The sequence below is a fragment of the Neovison vison genome, chromosome 12 (assembly GCF_020171115.1).
Source record: "Neovison vison isolate M4711 chromosome 12, ASM_NN_V1, whole genome shotgun sequence".
NCBI lineage: Eukaryota > Metazoa > Chordata > Mammalia > Carnivora > Mustelidae > Neogale > Neogale vison.
Genome location: NC_058102.1, coordinates 128,140,969 through 128,162,128, shown reverse-complemented (window position 1 = coordinate 128,162,128; position 21,160 = coordinate 128,140,969). Strand labels below are relative to the sequence as shown.

General features: G+C 41.7%; 1 protein-coding gene across 11 annotated transcripts in view; it reads left to right on the top strand.

The window, feature by feature from the left end:
• NEBL (nebulette) overlaps positions 1-21,160 on the top strand; it is a 357,048-nt gene that overhangs the window by 309,923 nt on the left and 25,965 nt on the right. For 8 of the 11 annotated variants that reach the window (XM_044228984.1, XM_044228981.1, XM_044228976.1 and 5 more), the window contains 6 exons: positions 5,372-5,464; positions 8,273-8,365; positions 9,616-9,708; positions 11,623-11,715; positions 13,193-13,297; positions 14,319-14,490. In XM_044228984.1, the coding sequence (XP_044084919.1) occupies positions 5,372-5,464; positions 8,273-8,365; positions 9,616-9,708; positions 11,623-11,715; positions 13,193-13,297; positions 14,319-14,490 (649 nt within the window). The remainder of the gene's footprint in view (positions 1-5,371; positions 5,465-8,272; positions 8,366-9,615; positions 9,709-11,622; positions 11,716-13,192; positions 13,298-14,318; positions 14,491-21,160) is intronic. The other 3 variants (XM_044228977.1, XM_044228982.1, XM_044228985.1) reach the window with 3 other exon arrangements.

Here is a 21,160-nt window from a genome sequence, read left to right as displayed (position 1 = left end):
AATTCCAGACTGATTGGTTTAAAATTCCACTCTTGGGAGAAGCTGAAACTGCAATTACTTTAAGTATTGTCTTGATGGGTCTTAACATGAGTGACTCCATTTTGGGCCTGTTGTTTTCCTTTAATAGTACCAAATGTTCTTATATGGTACAATTTATCATGATTTTTTTTGAATTACAAATTCAGATTTTCTTCTGTGGTACAGGCAAGAGTTCTTTTTAACTGAAATTTAAAATTTTACTCACGGAAGAGGTCTTACTTAATCTTCCACACATATTTTACTTTGGAGATGAGCATAATCCTATAAAATGACTTCCTTCCTGATCACTGATTTGCCATAATAATGTATTTAGGAATTTACTAGTTTATAACCAACTCCTAAACTTTTATGTTTTTTTACTTTGAGGAATAGGAGTTGTATCAGCAATCATTAATTAAGGGACAAGTCTATGTTTGATGGATATACAAACCTGAATTCTAAAATTATAAAAATTGACTATACAGCCAATATTTATAAGTAGAACTAGCTCATTAGTCATTTAGTAGTTCAGTAAAGGTCCCATCAAAAGACAAATTCAATGAAGTCTGAGCATTTTTACTTTGTAAAAAATTGGCAAACTCAAAACCTCCAGGTGTGCTAGTCAGGTACCATTAGGGCCTTCAAAGCAAGTGTGCTAAGAAAGGGAAAAGTCTGGCTTGAAGGGATGAGCAGGGGAAAAAGCTGCTTCCCCTCCCATGATTCCATGTTTTATAGATTTTTTCTTTGGGGGAAAACATCTCTGAGGCCATACTTTCCCAACCCGCATTAGGGCTCACTGAATTACCAAATCTTAACAGAGGCAATAGTTTTGTCCTCATCTGCCTTTCTTTTTTTTTTTTTTTTAAAGATTTTATTTATTTATTTGACAGAGAGAGATCACAAGCATATGGAGAGGCAGGCAGAGAGGGAGATAGAGGGAAGCAGGCTCCCTGCTGAGCAGAGAGCCCGATGTGGGACTCGATCCCAGGACCCCGAGATCATGACCTGAGCCGAAGGCAGCGGCTTAACCCACTGAGCCACCCAGGCGCCCCTCATCTGCCTTTCTGATATTTACTCTACTATTCGGTAAAACATTTTGTTTCTTCGTTTTGCTTTGTCTTAGAAAGGCCCAGACTGTTGGTAGGAGTGGAGAGCCATGTGGGAAGGTTAACGAATAAGTAGAAGAGACGGAAATAGACTGAATAAACTTTTGATGTTGATGATGAAGCCACTATTTTCTGTGAAGAGAATGAGGGCATCTTTGTGTTTGGAGAATAGCACTTGCTCAAAATTTCATGCCATTTTTGAATTAAATGAAACTGCTTAGTAAGCTTTTCTTTCTTTCTTTCTTTCTTTTTTTTTAAAGATTTACTTATTATTTATTTGACAGAGAGAGATATCACAAGTAGGCAGAGAGGCAGGCAGAGAGAGAGAGGAAGGGAAGCAGGCTCCCCGCTGAGCAGAGAGCCCAATATGGGACTCGATCCCAGGACCCTGAGATCATGACCTGAGCCGAAGGCAGCGGCTTAACCCACTGAGCCACCCAGGCGCCCTTAGTAAGCTTTTCTAATATGTGCTTTGCTTTTTTTCAACCGCACATATGATATATGTTTATATTTGAAGAAGGAAACTCTAGTTTGCCAACTTTTTTTTTTTTAAGATTTTATTTATTTATTTGACAGAGATCACAAGTAGAGAGGTAGGCGGTGGGGGAGGGGAAGCAGGCTCCCCGCTGAGCAGAGAGCCAGATGGGGGGCTTGATCCCAGGACCCTGAGACCATGACCTGAGCCGAAGGCAGAGGCTTTGCCTACTGAGCCACCCAGGCGCCCCAAGTTTGCCAACTTCTATTCTTAGACCACGTAATCTGCAGCCGTGTCATTACCACACACGAGGTATTGGGGGTTACCTGTGGAATGCTGTGGAATGTGAGACCCAAATTGGACATTTATTCTCATAATGGATTATTTAATTGATTGATATAACCTCGTTATATCAGAAGCTGTATTCACATTACCTGAGAACCTAAGAAATTGTCTTCCTTTAATAAGAACCTGATCTAGGACCTAAATTCCAATAAGCTTCTAGTTATTCTTTCCTTCTCTTATAATAAAGATATTTTATAAGAAAGAAATAGGAGCTGGCACAGCAGTAAAAGATACTCCAGAGACTGAACGAGTGAAGAAAAATCAGCAGAATATTAGTTCAGTAAAGTGCTTTACAACATTAATTATCCTTTCCAAAAGCAAACATAAGCTAGATAAATGTTTTTAGTTCTTTGCTAAACTGGCTGCTTTTTCTTTTAGTCTTCACTTTGTTAAAATGCTATTTCATCAAATATCAAAGGTCTCACTTTCAGAAGGAAAACTGTAGCCTTGTTCCCCTTGAACCTAAAGCAGTGTTTCATCTTGATCTATCATAGTGTACGAGAGATAGATCACTTTAATAGTCCAGTAATGAAATCTAGGATTAGATTTCATCTTTTGAACAGAATTTTAACTGCATTAAATTTTTCAGAGGAAAGATAAATTTCAGTACCTCTCCACAACTTGGAGGAAAGAAATTTTACCCTACAGAACGATTAAAGGCCCTTAGTACATTTATTTGGTGGCTTAAGAGAAGGTTTCAGAGGCCCTGTTTGTGTTCTACTTCTTCCAGCTTTCAGCAAAGCAAAAACATGCACCTTTGCTATAATTTGTAAAATAACTTACCCTCCAACTCTCTTTGAGCTTGGAGGGGGAGGCTAGAGGAGGTGCTTACTATTATGGATGAAAACTTTTTCATTCGGTATTTGACATTTACAATGGAGACTTGCTGTCCTTACCAACAGGAATTCTTCCATGGATATGTAGTATATTTAATTTCATTCACTCATTCTTTCTTTTATTTTTCTTCTTTTATTTTTTAGCATTTTGTAGCCATAAAGTATTTTTATTTTATTTTATTTTAGGGAGGGAGAGAAAGAAACTTAAGCAGGCTCCTTGTCCAGTGAAGAGCCCACATGAGGCTCGATCTCACAACCCTTAGATCATGACCTGAGCCAAAATCAAGAGTCGGATTCTTAACTGACTGAGCCACACAGGCACCACCTATATTTAGTTCCTTGTTGAGGAAGTCTTAAAGGTTCTCTCCTGAAATCCCCTTCTCCTTTCTCTTCACCTTCCCTCTTGAAGGCAGAGCCTTTAAGTAATTCAAGTAGAGCAGCCCAGGTTAGACATCTCTGTCAGGATAGTTAGGTGGCATTCTAGAAGATGAGTGCACATGGGTTTTTGTGGAGAAAGAGTAGGAAAGTCAAGGTAATGCTGTTACAAAGCACACTTCAAAAAAATCTGCAGAATACTAGTGCAATACAATTTCTGTAGCATGAACGAACAAAGCTTTCTCTTGAAGAAAGCGTGAGGAGAAGGAGCTTACGGTGAGGTCCTGCAAATGTGTTCTGATCCACTGTGGCGAGAGCCTTGTGTCCGGCCATGCTGGGGTCCGCTGGGGAAGTTCGTTTGGCAGAAAAGAATGCTATGTTTGTTTCCTTCACTTCCAAATGATAATATTTGAATTGTACCCATCAGTGTACTGAAATACTATGTTATAAATGTTCTATAGTATGCAATTCCATCGCCTATAGGAAGATGACTGTGCCATTTTGATTAGTTTAAAGTCATATGAAAAACACAAATGTTCATCTTTAATCACGTTTAGCTTCTCACCCGAGGAAAATCACGCAAAGTAGTATGGTAGATCATTTCTTTTTCCAGCGTTCCGCTGCCTCTCCTAGCAAACAATAAATGCATAGTTCTGTATCTCTATGAGGTTGGGGCCATAAACTCCTGCTTAGTATTCAAATGGAAAGTTGCCCTTTCAAGATTAGCCAGATCTGTCAAACCAAGATATGATTCTCTAACATTTAAAGATCTCGACATTTTCCACCTCCCCTGTACAAGCGTTTTAGCTATTAGCTTTCCCCGTTAAGAACTATTTTTGAATCTTTATTTAGAGGTGGTCTTTCACAGTGTATTCTCGATTTAACTGTTTCGGATCTGGACTTATATTGCCATTGTTACTCATATTAAATCTAAGGCTCCTAGGACATAGACATGTAGGTTACCATTTCTTTGCCACCGTCAGCGTGGATTTCAGCCTGAATCATTTAAACATTACCGAGTGATTTCCTTTTTTTTTTTTTTTTATGATTTTATTTATTTATTTGATAGAGATCACAGGTAGTCAAAGAGGCAGGCAGAGAGAGAGCGGGGGTGGGGGGGAGCAGGCTCCCTGCTGAACAGAGAGCCTGATGCGGGGCTTGATCCCAGGATATGACCTGAGCCGAAGGCAGAGGCTTTAACTCACTGAGCCACCCAGGCGCCCCTTCCGAGTGATTTCTAAAACATGGTTTGCGTAGATTTAAGTCTTTGCTAAATTTCAACATGGGCCTCTTCATTTTTGCCTGCATTTGCTACATATAAATATTTATGTGTGTCCTTTTTCTTGAATCTAATATTCCATGAATCTTAGACTTATTAAAATACCACTTGATATGATAGTATTACTAATCATTTCATAAATTCAAAGAGCTGTTTCTCATCTCATGCATAACCGTGTGCTGACATGACCATTTTTGTCTGGTTGATCTTCCTCTAAATAGATTTGAGGGAAGAGCTTTTGAATAAAGTGGGTACCAGGATATAGGCTGGATTTGTAGAACATGATTCTGTGGGTAGAAGACACATCCCCACTTTCTGCCACAGGCCCTTCAATAGGGGTCTTGGCCTCTGCTTTTTTGTACATTTCCCCCCACCTTCCACTTTCTCTTCTTTTGTTCTGGCCACTTTATTTTTTTCCTTATTCCAGAATATTTGCATGCTCTCACCTAAATAAGCAGTCTTCCCAAGGCTCTGTAGCAAATGCAGTTTGGCTTTTGTCTTTAAATCCATGATACATTTAAATTCACACGTTAATGAGTAGAAACTGCTTTTTGGCTAGAAACTTACAAGTTATTATATTCCTTGGGAGGATTTCCAAGGTTTTCTGTGTATCTGCCTAATGATAAAATTTATTTTCATAAGCAACATTTGCTTATTTTAATGAAATAATTCCTATGGTGATGGCTAAGTGAATAGATATGAGTTCATTGGCACATTTGGATAAAAAAAAGCACCCATAAAATAAAATAAAAATTTCTGTTCCCACCGAAGGAAAATTACTGTTGAGAGTTTAAAAATTCAGCTGTGTAATAGTTACAAATGCAGGAGTCTTACCTATCTTTTAAGCCTTGCATTGAAGAAAACCCACATTGTTTTCTTCTGTTGTTTGTTTTGTTTTTAATAATTTACCACCTTATTTCTTAAATACATACTGCAGGTAAAATATAAAGAAGAGATGCATCAGGCAACGGCCATTTCCGATCCTCCAGAGCTAAAGAGAGCTAAAGAAAACCAGAAGAACATCAGCAATGTGTGATCATATTTCTTTGAGTACCGTTTTCTATTTCTTTGAATGGCAGTAGGCAGGGAGGGCGAGCACTTGTACGAGCAAAGCCCCAGGACAATGCACACTGTTGCAGGAGGCCCAGTTGCTAAAAGATGGAGCTAGATGCCCCCTGTCTTCAGGCTGGGCTGGCATGGCCCCGCCTGTGTGCATTTATGCATCGAAGGACATGTTACTTGAATGCCCGCTCTGTTCTTGTTCTGGGGAAATTCAAAGCTGAGTGTGACTTCTCCAGGCCTCTAGGAGAAACAGGCATGGGAATAAACACCCACTGTGCATGAAGAGCTATCACAATAGTTAATATTGACTGACTGTTTGCTATGCTTGTGGAGTACATTACACGTGGTGACTCATTTAATGATAAATAATGTTTCCTTTTGCGAAGTGCTGTGGAAATGCAGAGGAGGAAGGCAATGTTCGTGGCAGAGAGGGGAAGACCCTCCGGGAAAGTGTGACATTTGAGTTAGATCTTGAAGGGTTAATAAAAGTTGGGGTGGATTTCGTGAGGAAGCGCCTTCCTGGCCAAGCAGAACGCATCTGTACAGGTTCTACATGCCGGTCAAGGAGGGGAAGGTTTAGTGTGATGAGTGCATAGGGTAGAAGGTGGCAGGGACCTGCTGGTGCAGAGAAAAGTAATTCCGGCCCTAAGGAGGCGAGTCGGGAGTCCTGGTGTTTCCCAAAGTGCGGTTCACGTGTAACTGACAGGTGCTCCTCCCACAAGCAGGTCTTGGCTTAGGGATTATAATGTCTTAATGTGTCCCTTTTTCTAAAAGAAAGGGTAGTAGTTTTCAATGTGTCAGAGAGATCTAACACCCCCTTAAAATAACTTTATTTGCAAATAGTAGTGAGTTAATTTAATGAAAGACTAATATTGGTGAGCATGCTTGAGAGCCAGCCTGGCATACAGGAAGGGCTGTGCACGTGGTAGAAACTGGCACCATACTGGAGTCGCAGGAAATACGGGGACCCTGGTCTGCGGGCTGGATCCCAGCTCCAGCCTTTACTCGCTGTAAACCCTTTCCAAACCCTCACCTCTTCCAGCCTTAACTTCCTTATCTATGAAGCTGGCACGAGGGTACTATGTGAGATCGTGCATGGAGAGCGCTTAGCCTCTCTGTGAATGAATGAATGAAAATAAGACGCGAAGTGTTCCCCAGTGTCAGATTTACGTCCCCAGACTTACATCCACTGCCGAGTGGCTACAACAGTTTCTCCACCTCCATCACGCCAGTCAGCAGCATTTTCCCCCTGCGCGCTCTCCCTGGAGTAATCTTTCCTTGCATCCTGGCCATCAGTAGAGCTGACACTGGACCTTTTCTCTTCAACTGAGACAATTCATTATCCCAGATACAGAATCTGCCTAAATTCTCAACCACATCTCCCGGCACAAAGAAAGGCGCCCCCTGAGGAAAGCAGTCCCCCAGAAGGGGCCTGACCCGTTGTCCTTTATTTCCCGGCTGATCAAGCTTCTCTTCACTGTCACGTTCGCGGCTGAGGGGTGCAGCTCAAGTCCATTTTTATCCGCAGGCCCCGCAGGTCCTGTGATGTCTCGCAAGAAAAAAAAAATTCTCTTCCACTAAATTTAAATTCCAGAAAATCATTAAGACCATCCCTGTGGAGTTCCTCATAATAGGATTTTCACCTTCAGTTTTACTTTTTGGCTGTCAAAAATTCGTTTGACGGACATGCTGTTCCGTTTCTTTGTGCTGGATGCTCATTTATTTCCCGGGGGTGTCAAGGGGTTGCTGGAAAACTGACCACAAATGTCAGGATCTGATCCTCCCAGCCAAGAAAGAGCACGTCCTAGGCAGTAGGTCAGGCAGATTTCCATAATGCCAGTCCAAGCGCAGGCCTGCCATTGTGGGCACTTGGTAGAGAAGTGAAATGTTGAGGTTCGGGGTGTGTTTCCCTAGTGACAGTCTGTCACAGAGGTGCACGTGTGGGACGGGGGCAGCCCTCCTCGCTGATGACAAGAATATACACTTTTTAAAATAAAGATGTTATTTATTTATTTGACAGAGATCACAAGTAGGCAGAGAGGCAGGCAGAGAGAGAGGAGGAAGCAGGCTCCCCGATGAGCAGAGAGCCCGATGCGGGGCTCGATCCCAGGACCCTGGGATCATGACCTGAGCCAAAGGCAGAGGCTTTAACCCACTGAGCCACCCAGGCACCCCAGAATATACACTTTTTTTTTTAATTTTTTTTTTTTTTAGATCTTTTATTTATTTGATAGAGAGAGATCACAAGCAGGCAGAGAGAGAGAGAGAAGGAAGCAGGCTCCCGGCTGAGCAGAGAGCCCGATGCGGGGCTCGATCCCAGGACCCTGGGATCATGACCTGAGCCGAAGGCAGCGGCTTAACCCACTGAGCCACCCAGGCGCCCCCAGAATATACACTTTTTATTGTTAAATATAAAATGGTGGTTTGATAGTGTTGCTTTAGTGCTATGAAGAAATGAATTCACAGAAGGGGTAATTTCTTATGACCAATAATGGCCAAACTCAAACCACCAATACATAAGACAATTCCAAAGAAGCACCACCAAAATGTGGTGGAAATATGGAAGTTTAAAACATTCGGACCAGAAGGAGCTAGGAGTCTGGGATGAGTGTGTTAGAGACGTCTGTTAGGAATGCCTATTTCACTTTACAATCCTAATGAAGATTTTAATTAACTTAACGCCCTGTAGCCATGGGGCATTCCTTTTAGTCTGTTCTGGACGGTGGGTGCACACCTCCTTGCCTAACTCCACGCAGTCTTGGACCTTGTCCCACAGCTCCAGTACAAACAGCAATGCCCCAAGGCCACGCCAGTGAGCGTCACACCGGAGATGGAGAGGGTGAGGAGAAACCAGAAGGAGCTGAGTACGGCAAGTGGTTCTGTGTTCTCTATTGTCACGTGTTACGAATTTTTCTCCTTCACGCTGCTCTCTGAAAACCTCAAGTCCTTCACGGGACTGGATGCTCCTTTTCATGGTCATGTGCTTGAGGGCATGAACTTTGGTTCTTTCCTGTGATCCCGGAAGTGCAGGACTGTCTTGCTGTGATTTAGCTGTGCTTGTTTAGTCAAGAAGTCTTCAGTAAGCCCCCCAGTCTGTATTCTGTTGTACACAAAGATGGGTAAGACCTAGTTCCTGTCCTCATGGACTTCATAGTTGAGTAGGTAAATCTCTAGTTTCAGGGAAGGATCTGGAGAGAAGCAGATCTGTTGTCAGTCTGAGAAAAAACAAAACAAAACTTGTTGGAATAGAGCAAAATGAAGAGCCAGCTGGGCTGGGATTCAAAGGCATAATGTCAGAGCAGGAAAACTCTAAATAAAATGAAAAACTTTAGTCAGTCAGTAATGTGTTGCTAATAAATCAGTGAGGGTTAACAGTCAGGAGAAACCTCTAACAGGGCTCCTGTGTGAACTGCTTTATGTGAACCCGTGAGGTTGCCACAAGTTATTTCTCTGGTTTGTAGGTGCCGAAAACTGAGTCTTGGGGAGGTCAGAGGACATGCCCGGGACCCATAGTTTGAAGGACAGAGATGGGATTTGAATCCAGGCCTTCCTCAATTCAGAAATCCCTTTCAAAGTACCCCCTACTGGGTATTTTTCCCATTTTGGGGACCCTTTCATGGAAATTTTACCAAAATAAACAATAGCCTTCTACTTCCCCTAAAGGGAATTTTGAAAGACTTTAAAATTTGAGTGTATTCTTCCAGGTGGAGGAAAAAATCAGGCTGAACACTGCTTTATTCGTATAATACCCTTGGAATGTGGTAGGAACAAGGGGTCTTCATCTTCTTTTGAAAGCCTCAGGTCAGAAGGAGAGTAAATGGCCGCCGTTTGGCTCCCTCACTGTGATTCTCTTGCAATGACCTCATTCCCTGTGTCTCCCTTATGTTTCCATGGTTTTCAGTTAACGGAATTGGCAGTGAGCTTTGGTATTCAACAGCAAAGTATTTATTGAAAAATCTGAAGAATCAGGATCCAGGTGTAGATACGAACTGAAGGGTGGGCGCTTAACTACAGTGGGGGAAAACGTGTACAGAAAGGGTCAATTTTGAGGTTGTTCCTCTGCATTGTGTGGGGGAGACCATTCTACCATCTGTTGAAACTCTCGCTTATCCTCTGCAGGTGAAATACAAAGGAGAAACTAAACAGGCAACGGCCATTTCTGATCCACCAGAGTTGAAGAGAGTTAAAGAAAATCAGAAGAACATCAGCAATGTGTGACCTTAGTAGCTTTCTTTCTCATGATAGCAAACGTATTATGGACATGTTGTCGAAGGGATCACGTTGATAACATTTTCATAACCTTGAGTTGGCTGTTCTGCTCTCCATTGCCTGCCAGTTTACTTGAAAGGTTGTAGGGTCTGCGGTGGGGTGGGTACAGACAGGCGTTCCGTCCTCTAGATTTCCCAGTGACCGCCAGTACGATTTTGGTCTCTCAATGACTGTGTGTCCCCTCTCATCTTGTCTGCATGCTGACAGCTGCTGTGTTTCCCCGAAGGGATGCAGCAGTGGCTTCTAGCATCTTGGCCCTTCAGATAAGCTTTCCCACTGCTTTTCCTACTAGTATGTGCTCTTGTTCACTAGCCTGTTCAGTTCCATCGCCCACTCCCAGCTACTGTCGTTTTATTTTTGGACAGCGTCTTGGGGGAAATTATAAAGTGTGCATGCCTGAAGAGATCACAAGGGATGGGCCCATGGGAGCTCTCAGTTTTTACTCAGGCACCAACCCTTGGCGTGTTCTTAACCCCCTTCTATTTTTTTTTTAATTTTTAAATTTTTTTATAAACATATAATGTATTATTAGCCCCAGGGCGACAGGTCTGTGAATCACCAGGTTTACACACTTCACAGCACTCACCATAGCCTATACCCTCCCCAATGTCCATAATCCCACCATCCCCTCCCTACCCCCCTCCTCCTGGCAACCCTCAGTTTGTTTGGTGAGATTAAGAGTCTCTTATGGTTTGTCTCCCTCCCTTCCTACCCCCAAACCCGCCACGTTGCATCTCCACTTCCTCATATCGGGGAGATCATATGATAGCTGTCTTTCTCTGATTGACTTATTTCGCTCAGCATAATACCCTCTAATTCCATCCACGTCGTCACGAATGGCAAGATTTCATTTCTTTTGGTGGCTGCATAGTATTCCATTGTATATATGTACCATATCTTCATTATCCATTCATCTGTTGATGGACATCTATGTTCTTTCCATTATTTGGCTATTGTGGAAATTGCTGCTATAAACATTCGGGTGCACGTACCCCTTCGGATCACTGGGTTTGTATCTTTAGGGTAAATACCCAGTAGTGCAATTGCTGGGTCATAAGGTAGCTCTATTTCCAACTTTTTGAGGAACCTCCATGCTGTTTTCTAGAGTGTTAACCCCCCTCTGTTTATGTAATCCATGGCTGTAGGTCACTGAGAGAACCCTTTCTCGAGGTCATTAAGGCCATTAACATATAGATTGGGTTCTCTGGAAGAGGAAATCTGGAAACCTATTAGGTTCAAAGAAATCTTTTCTTCTTCAAACCTTTAAAGTTTTATGAACTTATAAAACAAAGGCAGGTCACTGTTTGGCACTTCTCCTCACAACTGTGTTTTGGAGAAGTAGATGCTCATCTTTTCCCGATCTATGTAAAATCACAGTTGACATAACTCCATTAGTCTCAGAAAGGAACATGTTACTGAGAAGGAAGAATGCAGCCGTGGAAGCACGCCGGCCTGTTTATGGGTGACGTCGGTCGCCTACTTAGGCATCTTTTCAAAAGTTCTGCCACATGCAGTTAATTACTGACAAACTGTAATAGTGTATGGGTAGGAACACCTTTAAGGAATATCCATGAAGACATTTCTCCTCTTCCTTTGTGATACAGTGCTTCTGACAGCTTTACTGACGGTATGCTCATATATGTGAGTGACTTCATTCCCAGGGATTCATGCTATGGGAGGAATGAAAATAGATTGATTTAAAATGCAAGCATTTTAAATATGGTTAGCCCTCTAGATGGCATTCTCCTTTTTTCGTAGTTCCCTTTCTTGGCTAGCTCCTTAAGATAGCTACTGTGAGATGCTTATTTATTCGAATTGATTCACAGTCCCCTTATTTTTTATTCTCTGAAATGGCAGGTTCATTATAAAGGTCAACTGGGAAGAGCTACAGCTTTAAGCATAACTCCTGAAATGGAAAGAGTGAAGAAGAACCAAGAAAATATCAGTTCGGCAAGTGGTTTTATCAGTTTTGGTCTATTACAAAGGATGCGTCTGTTATTATTTATTTGCAGTCCTGTTTGTCTTTTTTTTTTTTTTTCTTTTGTGAAAATAAAAAGTATTTTCAAGCAACATTTGTGATACACGCAGTAAGTACATGTGTTATTTCCAATGATTTCCATTGCAAAACTTGACATTATCCCGCAACCCTTCATTGCTCTTTCCAGATGTGACCAATGGTTACCTTCAAAGCTTAGTTCAAAGCTTAGTTTCAGACTCTCTCATGCTCATTTAAACAGTGATTCAGGTTATGTGAGCCAGTGTCTTTGAAAGTGGTGACGTCTTTGATGCGCAAGTTATGGGAGTGTCACTTTGCAGATGTACTCCACTGGCTGTGGATTGTTAAATGTTCTCAGCAAAACAAAATCAGGAATGACTCTTTACACCAGAGTAAGGGCGTAGAGGGAAAAAATCTTTCAATGCACTGAATATAGAATTCAGTTAATTAAATTAAAAAACTCATTAAAGTTTTTATTTGAACAGGATGCTTTCTCTTAGTAAGTAGTGGGGCTTTTGCTCCGAATTACACACGGGTGCCCAAGATCTTGGTGATTGCTATCCTAATGGCATGCGTAAACAGCTTCATAAACAGCAGTGTTCTGCCTGCCGGGTGTCAAGAAGAGCTTGCTTATGCCTGGGAATCAGCATTTAGGTTTTACAGTTCATGGCTCTCCAGTGGCATTTCTGCCCAGAGATGCTGACTGTATTTGACATAAATTACCTTTAAGCTGTGGCTGCTTAGAAGGAAATTCGATTTATTTATTTTTTTTTTAAAGATTTTATTTATTTATTTGACAGAGAGAGAGATCACAAGTAGGCAGAGAGGTAGACAGAGAGAGAGGGGAGGAAGCAGGCTCCCTGCAGAGCAGAGAGCCCGATGCGGGGCTCGATCCCAGGACCCTGAGATCATGACCTGAGCCGAAGGCAGAGGCTTTAACCCACTGAGCCACCCAGGCGCCCCAGGAAATTCGATTTTGATACTCCTTGTTTTTCTTATCCTTTACAGTGGGAAAAAAAAAAGAAAAGGAAATAGAGGGATGCTTGGGTTTGGTATACATGGAAAATGGGGAAATCCTAGAAACAGGACAACACATTTAGGTTTCATTTGGTTTGGGTTTTTCCTGTTTAATGGAAGTGTGATAAGCACTTTTCCTGACTACATTGTTAGTGGATATCGGTCATTCACACACCATTCTTGATTCATAGAGAGACTTAGGTTGTCTTCGCTGTAGCTTTTCAAGGTGAATTTTGAGAGTAAAATTTTAGATTGTTACCCCAGAATGACAGGTAATTCACTGAACAACTTCCCTGGGAAAGAATTGGGAATATGTTCTATGTGTTTCACTCATTTGTAAAGTCTGAAAAGTTATGTAATGTTTTCTCTTAAAATTGTCTTCTTGTTAAGTACATTCTACTATTTACTTTGCAGGTAAAATATACCCAGGACCATAAACAGATGAAAGGTAGACCAAGTCTGATTTTAGATACACCTGGTCTGAGATATGTCAAAGAAGCACAAAATCATATTTCAATGGTAGGGTACAACCATCTCCTTCTTCTCATGACTAAAACATACTAAGGAATGGCCCCACCCAGTGCACTGACGGCGTCGTTCACCATTAATCTGGATAACTAACAAAGCATGAATGCAAAGCAACGTGTGGATGGGGCCATCCATTTGAGGGGACTTTCTAATCACACTGAAATGTAATGGACATCTTTAGTCCTAATAAAGTAATTTTTCTCAGTGATATTTTGGGTGTGTTTTTATTTCTAACACAACTACTATGAATGCATTTTATGAAAAACATTTGCTTGGACTTCTTTTCAAGTAATTTTACGACAGAGCTTGGTATGTTTACATGTTGCAAAGAATATAAAAAATGTGTATGTTTTTAAAAGCAGTTTCATGAAGTACAATTTATACACGATAAGGTTTATTCATTTAAAGTGTACAATTCAGTGGTCTATAGTAAAATTTACAGGTCCAATTTCAGAACATGAAAAAAGTGTGTTTTGTACGTATATCCATTTTTGCGATAATATACAAAAATTATATGTATCATTATTTTTGACTCTCAATCTAAATTTAAATAATAATGTTTTCTTGGATAATTGTGTGGAAATAACATGTCATTTTAATACCTGTTAAAGGTTCAAAGATAGAAAATTAATTTGTACCTAAGTTAGTACATTTTAGGAAATCACCAGGATTAAAATATAGATGTATCTTTTAAGCCTTCTCACTGATATACTGTACTGGTTTATATATAAATTTAAAAGAGCTGCTAACCATAATGATGGAAAACTGTGAAAATATCAGCAGTTGATTCCTGATGCAAGGAAGCTGACATTTCAGACACTATTTTCGGAATAATTGAAAAAGATTCATATATATGGGAAACAATCTAGATGCAACTGAATCTAGATGCAGTTGATTCTAGATACGTAAATGTGGAGAATGATCTAGAGGCAGCTGCCGTATCAACATGTTGTGAGGTATGTAACAACCAGGAAATTTCAGATTGAGTTCATGCTGTTCTCCTTTTTTTCAGGTAAAGTATCATGAAGACTTTGAAAAGACAAAGGGAAGGGGCTTTACTCCTGTTGTGGATGACCCCGTGACGGAGCGAGTAAGGAAGAACACCCAAGTGGTCAGCGATGCGGCCTACAAAGGTGTCCATCCTCACATCGTGGAGATGGACAGGAGACCTGGGATCATTGTCGGTAAGCTGATGGTCCTCCTTGGCAGGTCCACACAGTGAAAAGATTGTCCTTGGCCTAGCTTTCGAATCAACCTACTTATTCACTAGACGACTCCTCAAATGTTTGATGTGGTGCCCATCTAAGCACAAGCCAGGGGCTAAGTGTTATTGTTGGTGCTATGTTGAATGGGATCCGTGGTACTTGCCAGGTTATCAGTGCCAATCCGTTCTGTTATTGGACCTTCTCTGTCTTTAATAACTTTCTGGCCTTAAGAGTGTAATTGTATTTAAGCTCAAATACAAGACATGAGTGATAGCAATGGTTGAAAATTATTTTGTTTTCCTTTCGCTTATGTGCTTGATCAATGCATTGTACTGTAGACATTGTCTACATGGGGGACACAAATAACAGAAAAAATCCCATTTTGGTTCTTTTACCACAAATAAAAGTGCTAGAGAGATTCTGATAGTATTCCATAATATGAGTAGCTTATTTTTTTTGAATATTTTCTCTGAATGGGGATAATCAGGAGCTGTCTACAAATGCCATAAATCTGAGACGAAGGAAGTTTCTCTCCTCAATGTTCTTCTCGTCCATCTGGGGACATCTTAGGAATGTAGTCTTGAATGGTGGCTGAGATAGCAGGGACCACCCCAGAGTATAAGGAAGGGCTAGAAAGACAGTTATTGACTTTTCAGTACCTATCAATGGCCCATACTTCCAAAATACTGTCATCTGAATTTTCATAGCTAGACCAGTCCTAAAGCTCAGGTAATATTTTTGGGAACCACTCCACATGCTCGTCAGTAATCTGAGTGTTAGGTGAGTGCTTCTTCACAGGGAAGAGCTTATTTTTTTGGAACTAGTGAAAGGCCATTTAGAGGTGGGCTGGGCGAAGGAAGTGTGTATCTGACTGGAGACTGTCTTAACGTAAAGCAACAATACTAAGATCAGGACACTAAGTTCCTTGAATGATTTAGTGAGTGTGAAAGTCCTTCTCACAGAGGGATTCCACACACGTTTGCACACTACTGACAGCTCTTCCACATCTTCCAAAAGTGATTTTGTAGAAGGATCACCGTGATTTGGATGGATGTGCTGAGATGTTTTCATTGAAAGTAACATGGTGTTAATTTCATTGCCTTGGTTTAACATCTCACAAGGGATGGTGAGAACAGAGACTCCGATTTGTCCCTCAAGGGTGGAGAGAGATGCTGAGAGTCTGCACAGCTTACACCGAGGTCCTCTGCCTTAGATCAGGGCCTGAGTGATGGCGAAGTTCTTGTTAGAAACTGGGAGATTGTCTAGTCTTCAAGCTCTCAGAATTCAGTACTCACTATCTTTGAGATAGAAATCATTATTTATTTATTTTTTTAAATTTCAACATATTTGTCGTTAAATTATTCCCTTACTGGAAGTCACTTTACTTCTTCTTACTGGGGGAGACTGTTTTCCATTGAGGACTTTCTCATGAAGCCACAAAATGAAGCACATTCAACAAACAAACTTCTGAGCCGGGCAGGGAAACGCAGATTTGGAGATTTTCTGAGCAATTCAGACTAAGCCAATTTGTGCAGCTTCTACCTTTGCTGGAGGCTCTGCTCTCTCCTAGGTGCGTACCTGTGGCCAGGCTAACTCCATCTCTCTGTCTTCGTTTCCCCCTCTAGGAAACGGGATAGGAGTAGTGCCTACTTAAATATGGCGCGACGCGTAAGGGAGTTACGTTGTTGACCGACAGTGGTGGCCGCACGTACCTCCGAGCTCTACTTCTAGTTCATTAATTGTTTTTACTCTGTAGCTAGATTTTTCACTCTCCGCTGGGGAGTACAGCGCTGTGCAGATTATTTTAGGACCTGAGCACCATGAGTTGGAGACGCGGGTGAACCTGGAAGTTATTAGATTTGGATTTTGCCTCTGACTTAGATAGGAGAGAGGACTGGCCTGCTCGGTCTGGTTGCTAAGCATGGCCGTGAACACATGGCCCGTCCTCTGAGAGCAGGAGGCCACTCCTCGCTCGACTTTCCATCCCTCGTCGTTCTGTCCGCTACTGCACTTTTCCCATAAATGTGCCTTGTGAGGGTTAAGCTTGCACTCACGGGCTCCCAGTAAAAGTTGGGCTGGCCACTTACCTACATTTTAAACCATTTGTTTTAGGGAGAGAAGTTTTTGCTCTACGTTTTCTCAGACAAAAACCTCTCAGTCATGAATGACTCAGGCGCCCTTGCTCAGGAGCGTAAATCAAACATTTTACCTCTTTCAGCCTGTTGGGGGTCCGGGGGTGCGGGGAGTTGTTGGTGTGTCGGGTGATGAGTGGCGGGCTCCAGGTGGCAGGTCAATGAAGAATAAACCAGGCAAGTGAACTTTGCTCACCAAGTTTTCTTACTAAAGCCTTGTGGACGTGACTGTCCCTTTGTTCTCCTCTGAAGTGCAACGGGTTTGTTCATTACCGGTTTGCTGATGACGTGCTTCTTTTTCCAGACATGTGCTTGACTCTGATGCTGACTTTTTAAAATTCATTCTTGATTTTTTGATTTCTTCCTTTTGGTAAAAGACCTCAAAGTTTGGCGTACAGATCCTGGCTCGATCTTCGACCTTGATCCCCTGGAAGACAATATTCAGTCTAGAAGTCTCCATATGCTTTCTGGTACTGCTTACATTTTGAGTTCCTCCCCGTTTATGTGGTTTTGTCCTGAGAGTGAAGCTACCCTGAGCGGTAGAGGCTCGTGGTACCGACTGTGGATGTAAATTGTAAAACTGAGGATTTGAAAAACAAAACAAACAGAGAAACTGTTTTCAAATACCATTAATCATTTATGAAAGCAAACTCGCAAAAGGGCTTTTTAAGTATATTTTAGATTCATTTGCTCTAGATTCACTTAGAAAGGTGTCCAGAGATTCCTGATGTCTGCTTTTCATTAGTGAATGTGATTTTATAGGTTTTTGGGGGCTTGCAAGTGCAGTCTTTGGAGTACACTAAAGTGCTGAGACAGAAGTTTGTTTCATGGAAAACACTGTTCCAACCTTTTAAAGGTAGATGTTAAGAACCGAATATAAAACAGTGGGGAGGTTTTCTAAATAGCATCATGAACATGTTAACATAAAATAGACTTTTAGGTACCCTTAAAATGTATCTCTGAGTGTTTGTATAACACAAAATTTATAGTGTATAGATATGCAGGTTTATTTGACTTTTAACTTAGACCGCATGTTTCCAATTAAAAGCAAAACCTGAATGGTTTGGCTATTTGGGTCCAGTGATAGCATGGTCTAACATTTCAAGCTCTTAGATAGTGTTTAACAGACTGAAGCTGTGACAGTTATGCAATTATTTTAAACAATATAAATAGATGTATCCTACCCATTGGGTCTAACTCTATCCCCTGATTTATACTCCACATTTAATTACTGACATTAATGAAACTGAAAGCCCAAGGCAAAGTAGGGACTCTAATACTTTTGTAATCAGTTTGATCCACCTCCTCTGCCAAATTGCCCTTAAACTTTCTGAAAATAAGGAAAAGGCAACAAATGCTGTATGCTTGGGGATTGTTGAAAACGATTACGTCTCACCAGTTGTTAAGTTTGATAGAAATATTTTAGTTTGCTGCATTTGTTTCTTAGTTCTTGTCAATTTCCCATCCCCCATTTCTCCTTGGAAATCTAGACTTATAATGAGTATAAATGATTGTTCAACATTTATACATTTGACACAATGTGTGCGGAGATTTGGTTGTAGGCGACTGTAGTTGAGCTTTGGGTTTTTTATTTAGTAAGAGACTGTTTTTCTTCCTTGTTAAACTTTTAAGTAATTTTTCTTCTTCTTCTTTTTTTTTTGTGTGTGGCTTTTTTTTTTGTTCTTCAAGTCACTGAACTCACAAACCTGAATATTTTCCCTCCAATATAGAAAAGGCGAATCACTACAGGAGACTCTGTTCTCGGTCTCACTCGAGCAGTACTTTTGGTACAGGTCTGGGAGATGACAAGTCGGAAATATCTGAGATTTACCCTAGCTTTTCATGCTGCAGCGAGGTAACCAGACCGTCGGATGAAGGAGGTAGCAAACATGAATGAGTCTCAGAGAACAATAATGCATTTTTGTAAACACGTCCCGAGTGCTTCTAACATTCTTACATTCTTTACCTTTGCACAAACACGGGTGCATTTGCAAATTTTACATTCTGTTTAGAAAGTCGAGTCCTTTTCTTTTAAACTACTAATTTGCATTCCTGCATGTTGGTTTTTCCTGTCTCGCTTCGCTATTTTCACCGCCAATGGATCTTTAATGACAGAAGGGTCTTGGGACCTGCTACGTGAGTCTGTTTCACAGTTGGATGTGATGGACACATGCAGCCAGAGTGGACACTGGAGTTCTGTGGAGCTCCTATCTGATTTCCATTAAGGAAAATCCATCTTATAGTTATATTTGAGTGAGTAAGAGGGGTTGCTCCGAATTTGTATGCATTGCAATATCAATATGTATTTGCAGACAGAGCTAGATCTTGCCTAAAGCAAATTGGATGTGATACTTGAGATATGAGATTTTTTTTTTAAAGTGGAAAAATGCTATTGATTGTTAATTATCTTCCTTATATTTCCTACAGTCATCCTCTCTTCTGTTTCTGCATCCAAGCTAGTGGGTTCGGTCTAGACCTTTTCATTGCAATTGTTTTGGATGTTAAAGTAATCCTGAAGATAAAAGTCTTACATCAGATGTTTAAGACTGTGGCGCGGCTACATTTTGGTGCTGTGGATGGTGGGGTGTGCGGGTGAGGGGCCAGCAGGGCACAAGAACTACTGGAATCCTGAATTTCCTTTTCAACTGCAGAGGTCATATCGCTGGGAATAAATCCCTGAGGCAGGCAATTTTGATGCTGAGCAACTTAACATTGGGGAGCTTGGGGTGGGCGGGGAGTTGGGGAGAAAGTAAAGTGATGGAAGACCAGATGAGACCACGAAAACTCCTGCAGTTTTGTGGTGGTTATTTCCATTCGTCCGAATAAAGGTTAAAATCAGTTACATCCCGTACTACTTAAATTACGCATTTAGGCAGGCCTTAGCTTGGTAGAAAGTTTTTTTTTTGTTTTGTTTTGGTTTTGGTTTTTGGTTTTTAATGTCTCAGCTTTACAATTGACATACAAAGTTGGAAGATATCTGATGTGTCCATTGGGACGATCTGACCTATGAGGACTTGTGAAGGGACCCACCCACCCCCACTCCCCTGCCCTGTCTAGTTAATTAGCCCATCCGTCACCTCACAGAGTTCTCTCTTATTTGTGTGTGAGAGAACATTCGTGTTCTACTCTCCCAGCAGATTTCAACTAGGCAGTACGGGGTTGTCAACCATTGTCACCGCGCTGTACGTTAGACCCTTGGAGTCTATTGGTCTGAGAGCCCAACGTGTGCACCCTTTCCAGCTGCCCCCCCTTTTGCCCCACCCCCCAGCCCCTGGCAGCCACTTTTCTACTGTTTCTATGAGTTTACTTCTTTTCTTCTTTTTAAGATCCCACCTTGCTAGAAAGTTTTAAAGATCTCCTTTCTCTACGATTCTAGTGAAGAATTTTTCAGTTAGTTTTGCTCTCCTGTAGATAAGAGACATGGGTGATCTCCCTTTTCTGTAACTGCCTCTCTAGCAAAGGGTTCAAGTAACTTCTTGAGTTTTTTGATTAGGATTTAGGGATCTTGATTTCTCCCTTCCATGTCCTCTGTGGTTCTGGAGGTGCACGATACTGTTGATGCTTGATGATATGAACAACACCCAAAGCAAATACAAGAATAAATTCTGATCCATCTTAGTTAGTCAACGTAGCTCAGTGCAGCATTTTAGTTGATGCAAGGTACCTTGGAGGCTTTGCTTCAGCAGTGACCCTTCCCCTTGTCTGTGTACACCCAGCACAGCACTCATTCATTTATTCGCCAAATGTTTATCGAGTGTTCTTTGTACCCCAGCCCAGAGCCAGGATCTGGCGATGCATATAGCAGCAAACAAAAGAGATGCGCCTCTGGTCTAAGGGGTTCGAGTTTGGTGGGGGGGCCCTGGCATTAAACAGATACTGACCCAACTCCTGTATAATTAAGAACAGAGCAAGTGCTGTGAGGGGAGAGCATGGCGGCTACAAGATGTGTAACGGGGGACTTCCATCAGGCCTTGATGTCAGCGAAGCCTTTCCAGGGAAGGAGGATTTGAGCAGAAACACCAATGCTCGATGATGTTAACTAGGCCAAGAGGGCTTTGGGAGAAGGACGTCTTTGAGAGAACAAACAGATCTCTGAGACAGTGTGTCAGTGAGGTGTTCAAGCGGAGGGGTCGAGTAGGCAGACTGCAGAGGGAGGGCTCCGTGGCACACAGCTGTGGGAGGTCTGGGATGAACCTGCAAGGAGAAGGAGAATTCAGACCCCTTCCCCCTGATGGGTCCAGTCCCTGTGCTGCTGTGAACTCTCCATTCTCTGCCTCCAGGGCTGCCCCGTGAGAACCCACTGTTGTTCGATTAGCCATTCTTTCTCCTCCTCGGCCATGCCTTCTTTTTTTCTAACTATTTCTGGCAAAGGGACCCTCCCTATACTATGCCCAGCTGAATGAGAAAATGTCTCCCTTGAAAGATGGTATATGTAAATATTCTTACAGTTATGCCAGAATGTAAGAGTAACCCATGGTTAATAGGGAATAATTACATTTTTTTTTTTAAATGGAGGA